Source organism: Mauremys reevesii, linkage group 4, assembly GCF_016161935.1.
Source record: "Mauremys reevesii isolate NIE-2019 linkage group 4, ASM1616193v1, whole genome shotgun sequence".
Classification (NCBI taxonomy): domain Eukaryota; kingdom Metazoa; phylum Chordata; order Testudines; family Geoemydidae; genus Mauremys; species Mauremys reevesii.
Genome location: NC_052626.1, coordinates 141,059,289 through 141,077,137, shown reverse-complemented (window position 1 = coordinate 141,077,137; position 17,849 = coordinate 141,059,289). Strand labels below are relative to the sequence as shown.

Sequence of the window (17,849 nt, the reverse complement as noted above, 5' to 3'; positions counted from 1 at the left end):
ATGGGTTTGTAGTCAGAAGCAGAAATCATTTACTGTCACCTTGCATACATATACACTCACTGGAGATATAACTTGGGAGATGTGTAAAATATATATGATAGGCCCAGAGACCATGCTGACGAGTTTTCCAAGACAGACATAACATCATAACCAAGTGCCAAACAAATATGGTATTTGGAAAATTAGAGAAAAATTAATTTTTTTTAATTTTCATTAAAATTAAATTTTAAATTTTATACTGCTAATTTTCATACTGATTAATAAAGCTCCACATCCACAATAAGGTCTCTGAGGCTGGGTGCTGTAGGGATTTAATTGGCCATCTCCATTGTGTCTGTCCTGGTGGCTTCTCTGTCTTCTCTGGAATCTGCATGCTCTTCAAAAACCCTCTGGAGTGCGACCTTAACAGAGCCCCTGAACCGCCACTTCCTGTAGCTCCCAACTAAAAAGTAAATAAGTGGGTTAATGCTGCTGTTTACAGAGGCCAGTGCATTACTTATCTCAATGGGGATATTAACATTCTTAAAATACCAGCCAAAGCGCTGGATACCGAAGGGAACAGCAAAGACGAGGAAGAAGAGGACGGTTAGCAAGATAACAATGTAGAACCTTCCAGGCTGACGTTGTTGGGAGCTACGTCGGACCTTGATGAACAGGATCAGGTTGGACAGAACCATGATGGGACCGAAAATCAAGAAATCCAGAGCATACATGGCTATGATTGACATCGGACAGTGTTCAGTTCCAACAAAATAACAAAAATAAGACATTACTCCGGTTACCAGGCAGGAGAGCGCCCACAGCAGGGCACACACAAGGGCAGACAGGTGCTTGGGGCGGTGGCATCGGCACCAGATGGGGTAGAAGACAGACAGACACCTCTCAACGCTGATGGCCGTCAGGAAGTACAGGCCGGCATTGTGGGCGAACACAAACATCATGAGAAAAAACCTCAGAAATTGCTCAAATTCATAGAAACAGAAGAGAGATCGCACAGTAAAAAGTATGAGGCAAACAAGCAGGGAGAGGAGGAAGCTTAAGTCTGCTACGGCCAGGTTGAGGATGTAGATGGTGAAGGGATTCCTCTTAATGAAGAAGCTGAGGAGCCAGAGGACGACCCCGTTGCCCACCAGCCCGAAGAGACAGATGAGCACAGTGACACCATCAAGGATCACATAGGTTAAACGGGGTATTTTGCAACCAGTCTCATTATCCCTATAGTCTGGGCTGGTTTCTGTTGGAAGCAGGGACGTTGTGCTCAGCTCAGTCATCATTAAACCTCTGCTGAGGGATGCCAGTGTCTCCTTGTCTTTCATGCGCACCTGTTAGCAGAGAGCAGAAGGGGGAGTGGAAATCAGTGACTCTGACATTCCCAGCACAAAGTTTCACTGATCATTTCAGCCCCTCCCCAACCTCCTGGCCTGGAACAACCAGATCCCAAGGAATAAGAGTGAGAAATACCCAGGGAGATAATGGCCATGGGGGAAGGTGGGGACAGAGAGAGGCACAGAGAAGGAGGAATGGGTGGGGACCAGCCTCGACAGAGGAAGAGTGACAGAGACACACACAGAGAGAAGGGGAGATACAGAGAGGGAGCTATGGAGAGGGAGAGAGTAAGAGAAATTGGTAGGGGCCATCAGTCCTGTCTGGACAGGACTGGCAGAGGAAAGGGTTGTGGATAGTGGGGTAGAGATCAGAGGAGAGATTTCTCAGTATAAAGTATGCCCCATTGGATGAATGCAAAAACCCAAAGAATCTATCCAGCAAACCCTTCTCTTACCCCTCTCAGCACCTGAACTGTGTTTACAAAAGCTGGGCAGGAGCGGGTCTGCTTCAAAACCTCCGTGTCTCAGTCACTGTGATCCTCCCCATAGGATCTTGTGAAAATTTTCTGTGCCACAAGCACTAAGAATTTATCTGACTGTCTCTAGGCAGCATCCGGCATACAATATGTGCCAGGCTCTGTCTGGGAAATATCCTTCCACTTTGGGCATGGGGGGGAGGGCGGGAAGGGAACATGGGGATCACAAAACTGCTGGTAAGCATTGAGCACTTTATAACAACTGGTAGCGTTAGCATTCTGCTTCACTGCTGTGATTGTTTTCACTCTCCTAAACATACAGGAAATGGCTCGTCAAAGCTTAAAACTCAAGGGATGGATACCACAAAATGGCCCAGTTATAACTGAAAGGCTCCTTGGGTATTTAGGGTGTAATAGTTACTGTGGTAACTAGTGTGTGAATTGGCCTCAACACATGAGTCTGGTACGTGGTGTATGCTCTACATATCCCTAAAGATAGATTTCCTGGGAGTATATTTTTAAATTGATGTTGTGGTAAATAGGTTTGTATTAAGAAGGACAAACTATCTGCTAGGCAGACATGGTCTGGAATCAGGAAATCCACAATCTTAACTCAGTCCCCCATTAATAACTGTGATGTTTTCCAGGGATACTCATGGTTGTGAGGCACCTTGCTACTGTTATGCTTCTAAGAAGCGCACAGAATCTTTTTAAAGGGGATAAGGCAATATGCTGCGTGTATTGAGAGTACAATTTAAGCATTAAAATCAGCATATGTTTCCATTCACACCCATCCACCAAAAGGTTCTGCAGCTGGATCTTATAGTTACCGGTCCTTCGTGTTGCCTGGTAGGTCCAGTGGCCAGCTGAAACGGCACACGAAGGAGGGGAGCTGGGTCTCTATCGAATGCATTCAAAGCTCTGATGTTGATGCAGAGTGAACCCAAAATCCCACGGCAATACACCCTTCTTTTATAGTAATAAGTTCCCATACAAGTCTATGGACCTTGCTGTGTCACACTGGAGCTATCAGTCATGAGGTATTTAAGGTTGCTCTTAATCAGCGTTACCAGGAGGATCCGCAGCTGTTTCTTATCTCGGCCCTCTGGCTCAACTCCTTATCTTGTCCTTGGGGTGTATGTCTTTGCTTTAGGGTCGTCAGTTTGCCAGCTGGGTGATTCTGATAATAAAGTTGGTGCCTCTTGACTCCTCCACTCCCCTTTCGACCATCCGGGCTCCATCAGTACGGTGCCTCCCGTCTCTATTCTGTTAATCATCATAGCATACGTTCTTCACTCACACACAACACAGTAAATGATTTCAAAGGCAAGAATTACAGCCATAAAACTTCTATCCTTCTAAGAACAATCAACACAATCTGCAAAGGATAAACTCAGAACAATTTCTTCTTGCTACTTCAAGGCTACAATTTCTTCTTACTAATTCAAAGCTAGCAAAATGGAGTATAAAGCAAAATAGAGTACAATTTACTCAAGACAATTTTTCCCCATTAGGCTTTTGGCCTACACTACCACCGGGAGTGGCAGAAGAGCCCTGAAAGTGTGGGGGCCACAGGTGCCTGAACTGTGGCCCCCATCCCTCGCCCCCAAGCCCTCACCCTCAGGGCCGGCTCCAGACCCCAAGCGGCTTGTGTTGGCAGCATTTTGCCGGCAGGGCGGCAGGCGGCTCCGGCGGACCTTCCACAGTCATGCCTGTGGAGGGTCCGCTGGTCCTCGGCTTCGGTGGACCTCCCACAGGCATGACTGCGGAGGGTTCGTTGGTCCCGCAGCTCGGGTGGACCTCCCACAGGCACGCCAGCGGATGCTCCACCGGAGCCGCGGGACCAGCGGAACCTCCGCAGGCACGTCTGCAGGAGGTCCCCCGGAGCCTCGGGACTGGCGACCGCCAGAGCGCGCCCCACAGCGCGCCGCTCTGCTTGGGGCGGCGCAATTCCTAGAGCCTCCCCTGCTCGCTCTCATACCACTTCTTCCCTTTAGGTCCCACTACCTCGCTCACCCTTATGGCCGGTAAAAAGTGTGTGTGTGTGTTTGGGGGGGGGTGCATGGTCCCCTACCCCTCATTCCAGTGTCTCTGGCTACCACTGTCCTTAGCACAAGGGAGCAATGTTTCCTCTAATTTTTTCCATCCACGTGTGGAATTAATTTTATGTGCACCACTAATATTTGGTAATATGCAGATGTGCACCACCAGTACAAAAAAACCCCTAGATATAATATATTGTTTTTAAAAAGTTCATAGGTATGGAAGAATATTAAAACCAGGGATAATTAACAAGGTGCACTGCTTAAGATGTTTATTTAATATGAAATCAAATAAAAAGAAAATTAACACTGCAAAATTTTCAGTGGCCTTTTAGGAACGTACATGTATCTATTCCATTGAGGCATAAAACAAAAGTAGCCATTTTCTTGACATAGGAAACAAAATATTTTATCATTAGTATTGATGCATGAAATAAAATAATTGTTACACTTTCTTTATCCTTGACATTAAAGATTATGTTTCTTGGCTTGACAAAAAAAGGCTTTTTATCTAGTTCCTTTATGTAGGATTGTGCACACACACACACACACACACACACACACACACACACACACACTTTTGTTGTGACTTGTGACATAAAATTAAACGTTTTGTTTTGACACATGAAAGAAATAACTTAATTTATTTTCTTGATTTAGGAGATCACTAATCACTATCACTGGAATGAGACCCTGAGTCAGTAGTTGGCAAGCCAGATGATGGGGCAGATACTTGCCACTGATCATGAACCTTTTCTCTTCTGTCTTGACGCTGTATATAAACACTGGAAGAGTGGTAAAGGTTTACTTCTCCACCACTTGAAGTGTGAAATTTGATCCTCATTAGCATATCCAGGTGATCTTCTTTCAGTCTGTTTCATGATTTAGTTTTGATATTATTCATAAAGTTAAAGCCGCACTCACAATCAGCACTGGAAGCTTGAAAGGTTGCACATATATCCACCAGTTGTGAAACTACACTGGATTGTTCTGGATTTTGTAGACTGAAAGTCACCACTTCCTGGAAATTTGTCATCATCTTTGCTTCATGTTTCTCTGCAATTATGTATTTGTAATCATTGTAATAGTTCACAATGAACTCCTCCTCCTCCATGGTGTTTTGGGCAGATGACTTCACTTGACTAAGGTCCAAAATTTTTCTGTATTTATCAACTAGCTTGCTAATGTTTTCAGTACCAAATTCATAACTGATTTGTTGTGGTGAAAGTGAGGCAAAGTGAAAAGCTGCCCATTCATCAGGGGTGGCTCCAGGCACCAGCACACCAAGCGCGTGCCTGGAGCGGCAAGCCACGGGGGGCACTCTGCCGATCGCTGCGAGGGTGGCAGGCATTCTGCCTTCGGCGGCCTGCCTGTGGAGGATCCGCTGGTCCCGTGGCTTCGGCGGACCTCCTGCAGGCATGCCACCGAATCTGCAGGACCGGGGACCTCTCGCAGGCAAGCCACCGAAGGCAGCCTGCCTGCTGTGCTTGGGGCGGCAAAATACCTAGAGTCGCCCCTGTCATTCATAGAGTTGCTTTTCTGGAAAACTTTCATTCAGATGATTACACAGTAATGATATGAAACTTAGAATAGATTCACAGCTGAATTGTTCATCTCTTGTGCTCGATGCAATTAGATTTTTCCACATTGTTGCTCCAAGAGACTGTTTCTCCACGATACTGTCCTCTCATCTTGTGGATCTGGGTCCTAGAGTGACCAGAGGTCCTGATTTTATAGGGACAGTCCTGATTTTTGGAACTTCTTCTTACATAGGCACCTATTACCCCCCACCCCCAGCCCTGATTTTTCGCATTCACTGTCTGGTCACCCAGTAGCGTAGCTAGTGGGGTGCAGGGGAAGCAGCAGCTTCCTCTCAGCACATTTTCAAAAAAGCCCCGCCTTAGATGGGGTTACCATGGCACCAGGGGTGGGGCCCACGCTCCGCTCTGAAGCTTGGCCTGCCCGGCTTCCCCCAGCTTGCTGCATACCCCGCCACCGCTGATCAGCTATGTTTCCCAGCAGGAGGGGAGGGGAAGAACTGAGCTCCAGCAAGCTGGGCTCCGGCAGGCAGGCAGGCTTTGCTGGCTTCCCCTAGTGTGCTGCATAAACCCTGCCCCCTCCCTGCCTCACCGATTAGCTGTCTCCCAGCAGGAGGGAGACAGACAGCCAATCAGTGAGGGGAGGGGGAAAGAACTGAGCTCCAGCAAGCTGGGCTCTTGGGGAGGAGGAGAGGCTGGGACCTTGGGGAAGAAGGGGGTCGGTCGGGGCATGCCCCTATAGGGGGCAGGGGCACCCACCCACCAGTCAACAGTTTATGGGGCCTGTGGGGGTCCACAAGCCATCAGCTGTTGGGTGGGGGCGGGGGCAGTAGGATAGCTAGCTAGGGGAGTGCGAGTGCTCGCTGTTTAGCTGGTTTTTGGCCACCAGCTAATCAGCGAGGGGAACTGCTCCTGGAGCAAGGGGCTGAGCAGCTGAGACACCCCACCTCCTTCTCCTCCTGCTTCTTGTGGCACTGTGGCAGGGGTGCTTTCTCTGGCTCTGCAGCAGCAGCTCCTAACCTCTCACCCAACTAAACGCAGCCAATAGCAGCAGCTGGTAAGAGTATTTCAAAGGGGGGGTCTTTCTTGTGGTGAGGGTGGCTTGGAGGGGGGACTGGAAACCCCCCAGGTGGCTGTGAGAACCAGCACCTGGCTGCCGGTGGGATGGCAATCTGCATGGTGAGGGGCAGGGGGCTCAGCCAGAGGCATCTCCAAAAACATCCCCTGCACCCAGGCAGCTGGACCAGGACAGGCATTAGTGGGAGGGGAGGTGCATCTCCTGGTCTCCTGTTGGGTGTGGTGTCCCTGCTTGCCCTCCCTGCCCAGGCAGAGACGCCTGCCTCTCAGAGACAGTGGCCATGTAGTGTGCTTGGTTTCCCCCTCCCTGGCATCTGAGTGACTGCCTCTTAGGGGGTGAGGGGTGGAAGGGAAGAGGCAGTGGGGAAGGGATAGAGGTGGGGGAGTAGGAGAGGAAAACTGAGACTATCAGGGGAAACGTCATAGCCGCACAATCTCTGCCTTCGGGGTGTGGATGGAATCGTCTCCCAAGGGAAGGCTGGAACGAACTATCTGCTGTTGTAGTATGTTTGGTTTAGTCCATGTGCTCTGGCAAACACAAGTCCAGGCACCATGTTGGGGGGCAGGGCGAGGTAGCCTGATTTTCCCTCTCCTATCAGGAGAAACCTGAATTGTCTCCTAAGGGAAGGGCTTGTGATCATGTGGGGAGGAGGGGGAGGCATTGCTGAGTCCCAGGGCTGAGTAATTCTCTGGGGATGGTGGTCATTAAGTTACTAATTGCCATTCACTTGCTGCACACAATGGCTGGTGATGGTGGTTTAACATCCACCCAGCCATTTGGTCAATGCCTTGTTTCTTGGGAGTTGCCTTCTGTAACTTCTCTAATTTCATCCCGCTCTCCTGTGAGTACAAATTCTGGTTCTAAGGACCTGGTGCCTGGATCCTATATTGCCTTGCACTGGCCTTGGGAATCAGTGCCCTGACATGCAACTCCTCCTATTGTGCCAGTGTAGATCCTGCTGTTAGTACAGCTCTTTGCAGGTACCCTTGTGTTTAGCTGAACCTTTGGACTTAGCTTAGTGGGGATGGACTCAGAGACTGAGCTAAACTGACACGACTATCCTGCTGTGTGGATCCCAGTGTGCTTGTGCTGATAGTGCTACTGCCTTGGTGTGATGATGACATTATGCTAAGATGAATTGTGAAAATAGTGTCCTGGTGTGATGGTGGTCACTCTGCTGTTCATGTGAATCTTGCATTTTTGTATGCGGTGTTGGTGTAGCCCTGTTGTTCCCAGGAAATTAGAGCCACAAGGTGGGTGAGGTAATATCTCTTATTGGAGCAACTTTTGTTGGTGTGAGAGAGAGAGAGAGAGAGAGAGACAAGCCTTTGAGCTTTCATGGAGTTCTGTCTTCTTCCTGAAGAAGAGTTCTGTGAAAGCTCAAAAGCTTGTCTCTCTCTCCAACAGAAGCTGGTCCAATAAAATATATCCCCCCCACCGCCATATTACCTCACCCAGCTTTCCAGGAGTGAGTTTTCATGATGACATGGGAAGTGCTCTGACTGGTCCTGACTTCTCTGTATCAGCCCCTCTAGCTTGCACTGCAGCCCAGTACCTGGGGGCTGGGTGCCTGCAGCGCTGAGACTCTGTGAGATCAGGGACTCATAGACCCAGTTGGGAGGGGAAGGGCACCTCCTCCTCCGCCTCTCTCTCTTGCTGCCTCCTTTTCCCGAGTGCCTCATGATGCACAGAGCCAGCATGGCTAGGTGCTGCATAGGAGAGTCTCCCAGTGCAGCTCCCCACCCCCTCTTCCCCATGCGAACCCCCAACAGACCCTACCCACCTCTGTCCGATTGTCTCTCTCATGCGGGGGACTGTGCCCCCCCCGCCTTGCTCCTGTGTGCTGCCTGCTTTCAGGGGCCACACAAGAATGATGTTTTATAAGTACATGTGTTATTTTGCATTTAAAATAGGTTTACAGTATGAAATATAAAATAAGTAAATAACACGTGTTTTTATTATGTTTTGATTTTATATACAATACTGTAAACCCTTTTTATATTTTAAATGCAAAATAACACACATACTTATAAAACAATATCATTCTTGTGTTTTTATTTTAAGTACAAAATAAATATGTATTACAAATGTAAAAGTATGTAACTAGTAATTTGATATGGCGGCGCTTGGCGCCTATTTTTATGTGTTCGCTTCCCCTGATGTTAGAACCTGGCTACGCCATTGTGGTCACCCTGGCCCTTGCTAAGTGTACAGCTTCCACTCTTGTTAAAGAGCTCTTCTGAAAGCATTTGGTCGGTTCTGCTAATTCATATAAGACATCATTTCACGCAGTTAGTGATAGGGTAATTATTGTCAGAGAGCATAGTCAGGAAGTACTTTGCTATTGGGTTATTGTTTTCTGAGGTTTCATGTTCAAGTATCTAAGAAGGGTCTCGTAATTACACATCAAAGCACTTACAGTGAAATGTCTCGATAGCCACCTCACTTCATTTAGAGGTTTAAACAATAGTCTCATTTTCTGTGACATTTGCCATTTCCTCAAATTGTCCTCTTCAGACTGAGGATCTGCAGAAGACTGTATAAATGGTCTTCAAAAGTGTCTCTATTGTCTTCATCATTGGTACTTTGTTCCAGGCATTGACTAATCCCAGATCTTCTCGATGGGTTACCTAGGGAGGTGGTGGAATCTCCTTCCTTAGACGTTTTTAAGGTCAGGCTTGACAAAGCCCTGGCTGGGATGATTTAGTTGGGGATTGGTCCTGCTTTGAGCAGGGGGTTGGACTAGATGACCTCCAGGTCCCTTCCCACCCTGATATTCTATGGTTCTGTGACGGAGGAGTGCAAGGGGTTGGTAAGCAGCTCAGAAGCTGCTGCATGCCTTCCCTGTCAGAGCCCTAATGCCTATTTCTGAAAGAAGACCCCGGCTGTCTGTAACTGCTCCTGTCCCTACTGCTTTCCTCATTTTGAGGGAGGTCCTGATTGCTGTCAGGATCTGTCACTTTAAGGGTAACGGACTGAGAAGAAGTACAGGAAATCCAATGAGCTCTGCTTTGTGGGGGGGGGGGGGGAAGAGACGTGGAGACAGGGCCGTCCTTAGGATTTATGGGGCCCTACGCAGTATTATTAAACTGGTCCCCTATGCCCGATGGCAGCCTGGGCTCACAGCCCAGGATGGGAGGGACAAGGCAGCAAAGGATACCGAGCCATCCGGCACACCTCACAGTGGCGGCTAGTCACAGTATCCCGCAGAGACCCCCGTGCCCTCTCCCTCACACAGAATGCACAGCACCGGCGCATTCGGCTCTGTGAATGCGGCCCCTGCCTAAGGACACTGCAGCGCGTGCTGGGTGTGCGGGAGCCGATCTGCTCTTACCTGCGGTCATGGGTGGTGGAAGAAGCTGCCGCTTGGGGAGGCTGGCTCCCCAACTCTTCTGCCTGTGGCCCCATCCATACTCCACCCCTGCTCTGCCCCAGGCCCTGCCCCATTGTCTCCCTCCTCTCTTCCCTCCCCCTCCCTGCTCACCCCCTTCCAGCCAAATCCCTGAACCCAAATGAAGCAAATGACAGAAAGAAATTGCAGAAGGGTGGGTTTTTTCAAGGAAAATGGAGCACGTTTTCCACTGCATGCCAGAAGGTGACGACTGGACATATAGAACGTACCTAATTAAAAGCACTAAATTTAGGAATAAAACATGTTAGACACAGGTATTTTGATATACAGTAACTCCTCACTTACCGTTGTCCTGGATAACGTTGTTCTGTTGCTGATCTATTAGGGAACAAGCTCGTTTAAAGTTGCGCAATGCTCCCTTATAGCATCGTTTGGCAGCTGCCGCTTTGTCCTCTGCTTGCAGGATTCTCTGGAAGAGCAGCCCCTCCTTGTGGGGATTAGAACTAGGGGGGGCCAGCAGCACCCCTCATCAGCTCCCCTAAATTCCCTGTAAGGTATGTGGCTTGAAAGCTGCCCAGCAGCAGTTCAGCTGTCCCTCTCGCCACTACCCTGCTGCTCCTGCCCTGCCCTCTGCCCTGGAGCTGTTCCCGGGAGCTTCCTGCTTGCTGGGGGAGGGGGTGCTGATGTCAGGATGTCCCCCTGCTCCTGCCCCCCAAGCTCTGTACCCCTGCTGCACAAAGCGGAGGAGAGGGACAGAAAGGAGGGAGCTGGCTGGAAGCTGTTGCTTCCTCTCTGAATGGGCGGATCTTCATAAAAGGGCAATATACTTGAAGTGGTGTCAGCGTACTTAAAGGGGCAATGCACATCTCTCTCTCTCTCTCTCTCTCACTCATGCCCGCACCCCCCAGCACTTTGGAAAGTCAGCACCTGTGCAGCCGTGCATGTGCTGTCACGAGGAGGGAGTGGTGCGCTCCAGCTGGATAGCGTGGGCTCATCATCATGTTCAGTTTTTGCAGGGAAGTGTTTGCAGCTACTGCCCTGCATCTATTGTGTTTCCTCCCTTCTGCCTCAGTCCATGATGCCTTGTAGAGTGTGATGCTACATTAACAACAGCGTCTTAACCCTTGAGGGCTCAGCTGAGTGCTAGTTCATCATTTAGCAGCAAAGCATCCCCTGGGAAATATCCCACCCTCTTACTCCACCACCTCAACCAAGCTTCAAAATCATTCATTGCTGTGTACAATATTAAACGGTTTGTTTAAAACTTATACAGTGAATGTATATAATGTCTTTTGTCTGGTGAAAATAATTTCTCTGGAACATAACCCCCCCCTTACATTAATTCTTATGGGGAAATTGGATTCGCTTAACAACGTTTTGCGTAAGGTCTCATTTTTCAGGAACATAACTACAACATTAAGTGAGGAGTTACTGTACCCTGAAGTTTGTCAGAGATTTATTTGCAGTAAGGGCAAGTCAGCTGCCCTGCTGAATACAACATTAATTATTATGGAATACATGATGCAGCTCTTCTCTGTTTTACATTTTCTTAATCAGTATTTCTAAGATGATTTTTATATTTTAAATGCACTCTTCAGCCTTCATAAAGTAATCATTCCAGATGACTATGTATTTAACTCACTGAAATAAAGACATTAATTTTAAATGAATCAGTCACAGAGGTTTACTGTGTTCATCACAATGTTCATTACTTTTTAGAAAAAGGCAACACTAATTTACTTTGTGTAATCTCCATAACAGACATGTTTATGGAATTTACCAACTTTAAAAAATATGTTTCCAAAGATTTTAGGCATAACAAAGGATTTTCTATCTTACGAAGGTACTGATTTTGCTGGAGAGTTCTTTTAAAACTAGTTCATCAAATAGTCAGAAGTAAAGAGAGGGAAACTTGTTTGTCCAGCTATCTGGAAGGAAAGGGGTGTTGTCCCTTTAAGGGCTAGCCTCTCTTCAACAGGGGGGTGAAGAAAGAAAGGGATTGACAGAAAGACTTTGGAAACAAGTTTTTTGTACTAAAGTAATTAAAATTAAGATGTGTATTTTAGATAAGAGTTATTTTGAAGGATTTATTTAAAAAAAACCTATATGTCTGAAGATCCAAGCATTTAAGGCTAAAGATGAATACTCAGATAGTGGATCTAAAAATCTATGCAAGGATTTTTTAGAGATGTGATTTTATAATCTTCAGCAGGAGTCAGTGCCTATGCCCAGGGGTGCCTAAGGATGGCCCTGCATGGAGACAGTGAGGAAGAAGGCAGGAACCCAAATACATGGCTAGGAATGTCAGGAGCAGAAGAAGCCAGCATTTCTAAGGGTTTATGTGATTGAAGCAGAAAGTTATGCAGTAAGGCGTATTCAGGAAGGTTGATTCAGCAAAACACTTCTCTCCCCGAGTCCCTGGACCCTGCAGCCCAACTGGGGCTAGGGGAGAGGCATCTCTCCCTGGCCACCGCAGCCCTGCATGCCCAAACTCCCCACCCCACCTCACCCCACAGCCCCCCACCTAGCTCTATTCCCCCACCACCACCTTACCTTCTTATATGTACATCCTCTCCATGGTCCAGGCACCTAATTAGTGGAGCCTCACTTGCATGGCTCCACTAATTAGGTGCACGGCCCTTGATGCCCTCTTGCGTGGCCGCTCAGGCAACACGCCTTAGAGGGAATGCAGCAAGAAAGTCTTGTTTGTGCTGGCTGTGAACCAGCTCCCCAATTCCACCAGTCTCTGGCAACACAAGCACTGCCTTCCAGGCTTCCCTGACTCTGCGCAGGTGGTTGATAGGCAGACACCATCCTCCGAGTGTCCCTCTGCTCAGCACATGTTCCACTGAACGCTCCCAGAATTCTTAGATCCGCTATTTACCAAGGAATAGGCTACACCAGCTTGTCAGATTCAATTCAGGATCCCCACTCAGCACTTAGATATAGTGATATAGTGAAAACAAGAGTAAGTTTATTATCAAAGAACAGAGATTCAAGTGATAGCAAATAAGAATTTTATTAAGAAAATCATGACCTGCTTTCTAGAGACTAAATTTAGCTTACAAAAGACATTCCCCAGTCTCCCATAGCTTAATCCACATCCACAGGATGATTTAGTTGGGATTGAATGAATTAGTTGGGGATTGGTCCTGTGTTGAGCAGGGGGTTGGACTAGATGACCTCCTAAGATCCCTTCCAACTGTGATATTCTATGATTCTCTGATTTTTCCCAGCATTTTCAACCAAGCGGGCTGAGATCCCACTTTCATAATATCAAGCCTGCTGGCAGCTTATCTTCACTGACAGAAGGAAGACAGGGTGTCTCTTTGCCTCTTCAAATGTACCAGAATAGACCTGTGGTGTTTACCTGAAAATAGGCTTCCCACCCTACTGTTAATTCCTTTCTGAAGTTTCTTCAGTTCTTCATTAGCATTTAACTCAGCATGCTACTACTCTTCTATTGTATGGCACACAATGGTCCACCAGTGAGATAGGTGTCTCCCATCCCCCATCTGGAGAAGTTCTCAAGGTATGTCACCTTTGAGTGACCTGTCTTTAACTACAGACCCAGAGAACATAATTTTGAGTAGATATACGTTACTCCTCACATATTTTCTATACATACATCTCACAATGGTTATGACGACCAATGTGACACAAGCTTTTAGCAGATGATCCCTTTTGGTGAACCAGTGGGATCCCTGTGCCCCATATACCCTCTGCCTGTTGGCATCAAGAGGTCCTTGGGTCACATGTGTGGAGGTGTCACATCCAGATGGACTTGCTGTCCAGGTGCAATTTGTTGTTTCCACTCTTTTGTTGGCCCTCCTGAGTTCTCTGGAGACATTTTGTATGTGTGACTCTTCTGTGTCCATGGAATAGCTGCAAACACTGCTGATGGGGCTGACACCATCTCACCCTTTAGGGCAGCTACTAATGCCACATTAGTTAGGAACTTGGCTGTGGTTGCTGGGCATCACCCGAGGAGCAAAAACTCCTTTACACATTTATTGAACACACCCACACACCCCAGGGGATGGGGAAGGGGAGACAATTGAAAGAGTTAAAAGTTCAAATATTTAGTAACCCCTCATTTACCCATTTCCCTTGGAGAGAGGCCCTGGGCTGCTAGCCTGTGCAGCAGAGCTATCTGGTCATGCCCAGACCCTGTAGTATGGTCTTGTGGGCTGAAGTGAAGGCTGTACATTCAGCTCATCTTCTGCATTCTCCTGCAGATGCCCCATCACCTGGATGTGGTTCTTTATGGAATATGGAAGAGGTTCAGCACATGGGGACATTCTGAATGAGGGGCCTTCACTGGAGCAGAGTCACTGGGCAGAGGTCTCTGTTCCCACTGATACTCGTGTGCCCTTCTTTTGTCAAGTGATGCCGCAATTATTTTCTCTTTGTTTGAGCCAATTTGCTTTTGTTCTTGTTCAGTTGCAGGGTCCTGTCATGACACCTGTCTATAACTCTTCTGAGCCTTTCATCCTGTTCTCATCTGGAATTCCCTCACCCCAGGTTGTCGTCTACGTAACATTCAGCACCTTGGATCACGCTTCAGTACCCTTCAGGAGCTGCACAGATGTCAGAAGGAAATCCGGTGAACCTGTATCTGCCAAATTGTGTGCTGAATATACAGAGTCCAGAACTTTGGTCATCCAGCTGTATTTGCCTAAATCCATTAGTGGCCTCTATGACAGTGAAAGTTGCAGCTTTTGCCAACTTGTTGCTGATTTCATCTCCTCTTGGCAATTGAAAATGTTCCGTTCATATCCCTTTATTTCAAAGGGATGAAAATGATCCTTTCCCAATCCACCTCTATCCACCCATCTAAGCAGCCACAAAAATCATCCCATCTCCTCCACTACCTCCCACCCAACGTAATGGGCGCATATCAAGAGTTTAGCATCCAACGCATTCACACCCCAGCCCTGCTAACCCATATCCCAGAGGAAGCCTGGCTGTGATTGGGACCTTGCAATGTGGTGGCATTTCAGTCTGTGGTGACCCCTTCTGGAAGTTTCTCTGGCTGTTTCTAGTGACTCAGCTCTCTGGCCAAGTCACAGTCTGTACAGAACTCAGACAGGCATTAGACCAACAGAGTCTTTAGGTGCTTCTGGCCTTAGTAGGAGACTGTATCCCAGGGCTTCCACCCTGTAGACTCTTCGCTCACTCTGGTGTGTTCGCTCACTCTGGTTTGTTCTATCCATCTGGGCCTCTTAACAATTCAGATCCCCTTCACTGTCCAATTGCAGGCCACTTCCCCAGTGGCTTATGGAGGGGACCCAGGTCTGCCCACTACTCTGGGTCCCCACCCAGGGACCCTAAGAATAGCAGCCATGTGCTGCCGTGTCCCTTTAACTAAACTGCTTTCAGTTCCCTGTGTCACTTCCCCGTGGCCCCAGCCTTTACCAGTGCTTCACCCTTACCTCAGGGCTCTTCTATGTTCAGTCCCAGCAGCCAACCATGAGCTCTTCCTCACTCCTCCATCCCTGCCAACTCTGAGCTGTCCATGGTGCTGCAGACTTCAGTCTGCTAGGAGCACCAGCTTCACTCCTCAGGCCCTGAGCAGCAACTGACTCTGGTCTACACTGCAGCACCTTTATACTAGCCTGCAACCCCCTGATTGGCTGCATCCCCCTCAGCCTCTCTATGTAGCTTGGAGGACTCCTCTACTACTCTTTTCCTGGGACGGATGTGGCAGGACACTGAGGCCTCCAGCAGGGGGCCTCTGGGCAGAGCCGCCCAGAGGATTCAGGGGGCCTGGAGCAAAGGAATTTCAGGGGCTCCTTCCATAAAAAAGTTGCAATACTAGAGAATACTATATTCTCATGGGGGCCCCTGTGGGGCCTGGGGCAAATTGCCCCACTTGTCCCCCCTCTGGGCGGCCCTGCCTCTGGGCCTATTCCACCCCATCACAGACCTCCACCACTAATACTTGTCCTACACAAACACCCTCGCACCATTATAATGTTGGCCTCCACCCTCTTGACATTATTACCTCCCTAAAATAAAGTAAACCCTACATTAGATTAGATCAGAGATTAGTTGGTAGAGCAACAGGGTGGCAGGAGACTAGAGGTGAGTTTAGAGATTAGATAAAGGAATGAGAGATTGGAGTAGAAATTAGATTAGATAGATGGATTAGATTAGTTATTCAAAAAGAAGGACAGATGGATGGTTTAGAGCTAAGGATGGAAAAACAGGAAGATGGATTAGAGATTGGGATGAAGGGATGGGTGGGGTAGACACTAGGATGTGTAGACAGAAAATAGCTTGATAAGAGAGAGAGACAGATCGTATGGGGATAGTGTGACATAGGGTACAATCCAGACTAGTGGAGCGTTGGGTGCACTGCAACCTTGGGTGCCTTACAGTGCTTCATGGCTAGAAGTGTTGAGTACCCTCAACTCCCAGTGAAGCCAATGGATGCTCAGCACATTTGGAAACAAAACCAGGATCCCCCATCTCAAGAACAGAGAGGGGCAAGGCAGAGGCTGAGGCTGTCAGGACAGATTCCAAATGAAGCCTTCCGTAAGGACTTTCAGTGTTGTCAAATTGGAATGTTCAAAAATCATGAGTCAGGCTTCAAAAACTGATTGGATTGAAAATCATGAGATTTGGAAAAAAAAACCATTGGGGTTTTTAATTTGATTGCTGGTTTGGGATCCTTCCGTGGCTTTGTTTTCCAGATTTTCTCCACAACCACAAGAGCAAGAAACAGGTTACCGTGAAGGAAGGTTGAGCTTGTCATGATGTCACAGGAGTCCAGGATCTGGGGATTTGGCAAGACTGGAGCTACCCTGTGAGACTTGGCAAGATTAGGGATTCCCTGTTGGCTGCAGAGTTCAGACCCTTTGAAGGGTCTTTGGGGAAATGCCTGTCAGTCTATGGCTCCACCCCCTCGATTTGAATTTTGGTGGCAGTGAGAGAGAAGCAGCAACAAGAGTTCCCTTCTCCCCACAGAAAGGCAGGCGAGGTAGTGGAGGGGTCTCTCTCCTTGAGTGTGTTTGTGGTGCCAGGCTCCTTGCACGATCCACCCACCAGTCTCCCACCATGGTGTTACCAAGACCCCCAGAACAGTGGATCTAAGAGTTAACACCTCATTGAGATGTGTTGGGCATTTCCCTCTCATCACAAAATGACTGTCGCAGGCTCTTTCCCAACCCAGGCAGACATCCCTGAATCAGTTAATCTCATGGCAGGTTCTGCTCCTTACAGACTCATGACTTGTCTACACAGGAATTCTCTGGAAAGTTAATTCAAATTCACTTTGAAAGTGAATTAATTAAACCACATTCAATTCCTGTATGGACACTTTATTCATAATTCAAGTGCCCTTAATTCAGTTTAGTTTAATTCACTTTGGAATTAAGGCAGGCCTCACTGCCTCTTTTATACTGAGGCCACTTGCATTTTCTTGCACGTTTAATCAGGTACCCTAAAATGATGTTTGCAAGCTTACAAATACTGCAGGAATGTCACATAGTACTTGGATGACAGCCTTGTAATATTTTTGTTAGCAAAAGTACAAATACTCCAACCCAGCCAAGTAGATAGAGATAATAAAGGACCGTCAACACATCCAGCCTATGACTGTCCATATACTCACATCATCCCTTGTGGAGACCCCGAACGTGGCAAGATAGGCACTCTACAAGTGGTCGTACTGTTCCCGGCGTGCCAGATCCCAGCAGCTTAGGTTGTGCTTAGTCCTGACTGTGGGCTAGGGTTCTGTGACTACCATGAATATTCATGAAGATGTCCCCTGTTTATTTCTAAACTTCCTTACCCTGATAATTCTGGGGTTCTCTCTTCTCGTAGGCTAGTATATGAATTATCGTAAGCTTATTAGGATATACATCAATTGGTTACCATGGCACTTCTGTGGTTGAACATCTGCTGATGTTCTTATCCTAAATTATCTACACTAGTGTCAACTGACATTATGCGGTGACCTGTCAGCAATTTAGTCAGCTTTGTTTATCACAGCATTATATCTTGTGACTTAGGGTCATTTGATTATTTATTT

General features: G+C 47.6%; 1 protein-coding gene across 4 annotated transcripts; it reads right to left on the bottom strand.

Annotated features, from left to right (window-relative positions):
* Nucleotides 1-245: 245 nt before the first annotated feature.
* Nucleotides 246-17,511, bottom strand: LOC120403079 (mas-related G-protein coupled receptor member H-like). 4 transcript variants are annotated; one of them, XM_039533775.1, is made up of 3 exons: nt 10,157-10,346; nt 2,872-3,067; nt 246-1,322 (listed from the first exon to the last, which is right to left on the bottom strand). In XM_039533775.1, exon 3 carries the CDS (start codon nt 1,314-1,316, stop codon nt 312-314), a length of 1,005 nt encoding a protein of 334 aa, XP_039389709.1. In that variant the 5' UTR covers nt 1,317-1,322; nt 2,872-3,067; nt 10,157-10,346; the 3' UTR covers nt 246-311. The 4 variants fall into 4 exon arrangements, with proteins under 4 accessions (XP_039389709.1, XP_039389708.1, XP_039389707.1 ...); XM_039533774.1 differs by lacking the exons at nt 2,872-3,067; nt 10,157-10,346 and adding an exon at nt 17,430-17,511; XM_039533773.1 differs by lacking the exon at nt 2,872-3,067.
* Nucleotides 17,512-17,849: the final 338 nt, after the last annotated feature.

What these genes read in the sequence shown, in the direction of transcription:
- LOC120403079 (XM_039533772.1), bottom strand. Translation starts at nt 2,793, where the DNA reads ATGGGAACTTATTACTATAAAAGAAGGGTGTATTGCCGTGGGATTTTG. An exon ending in CCAGGCAACACGAAGGACCG is followed by an intron (nt 1,323 to 2,631) that starts GTAACTATAAGA and finishes CTCTGCTAACAG; the next exon opens with GTGCGCATGAAAGACAAGGA.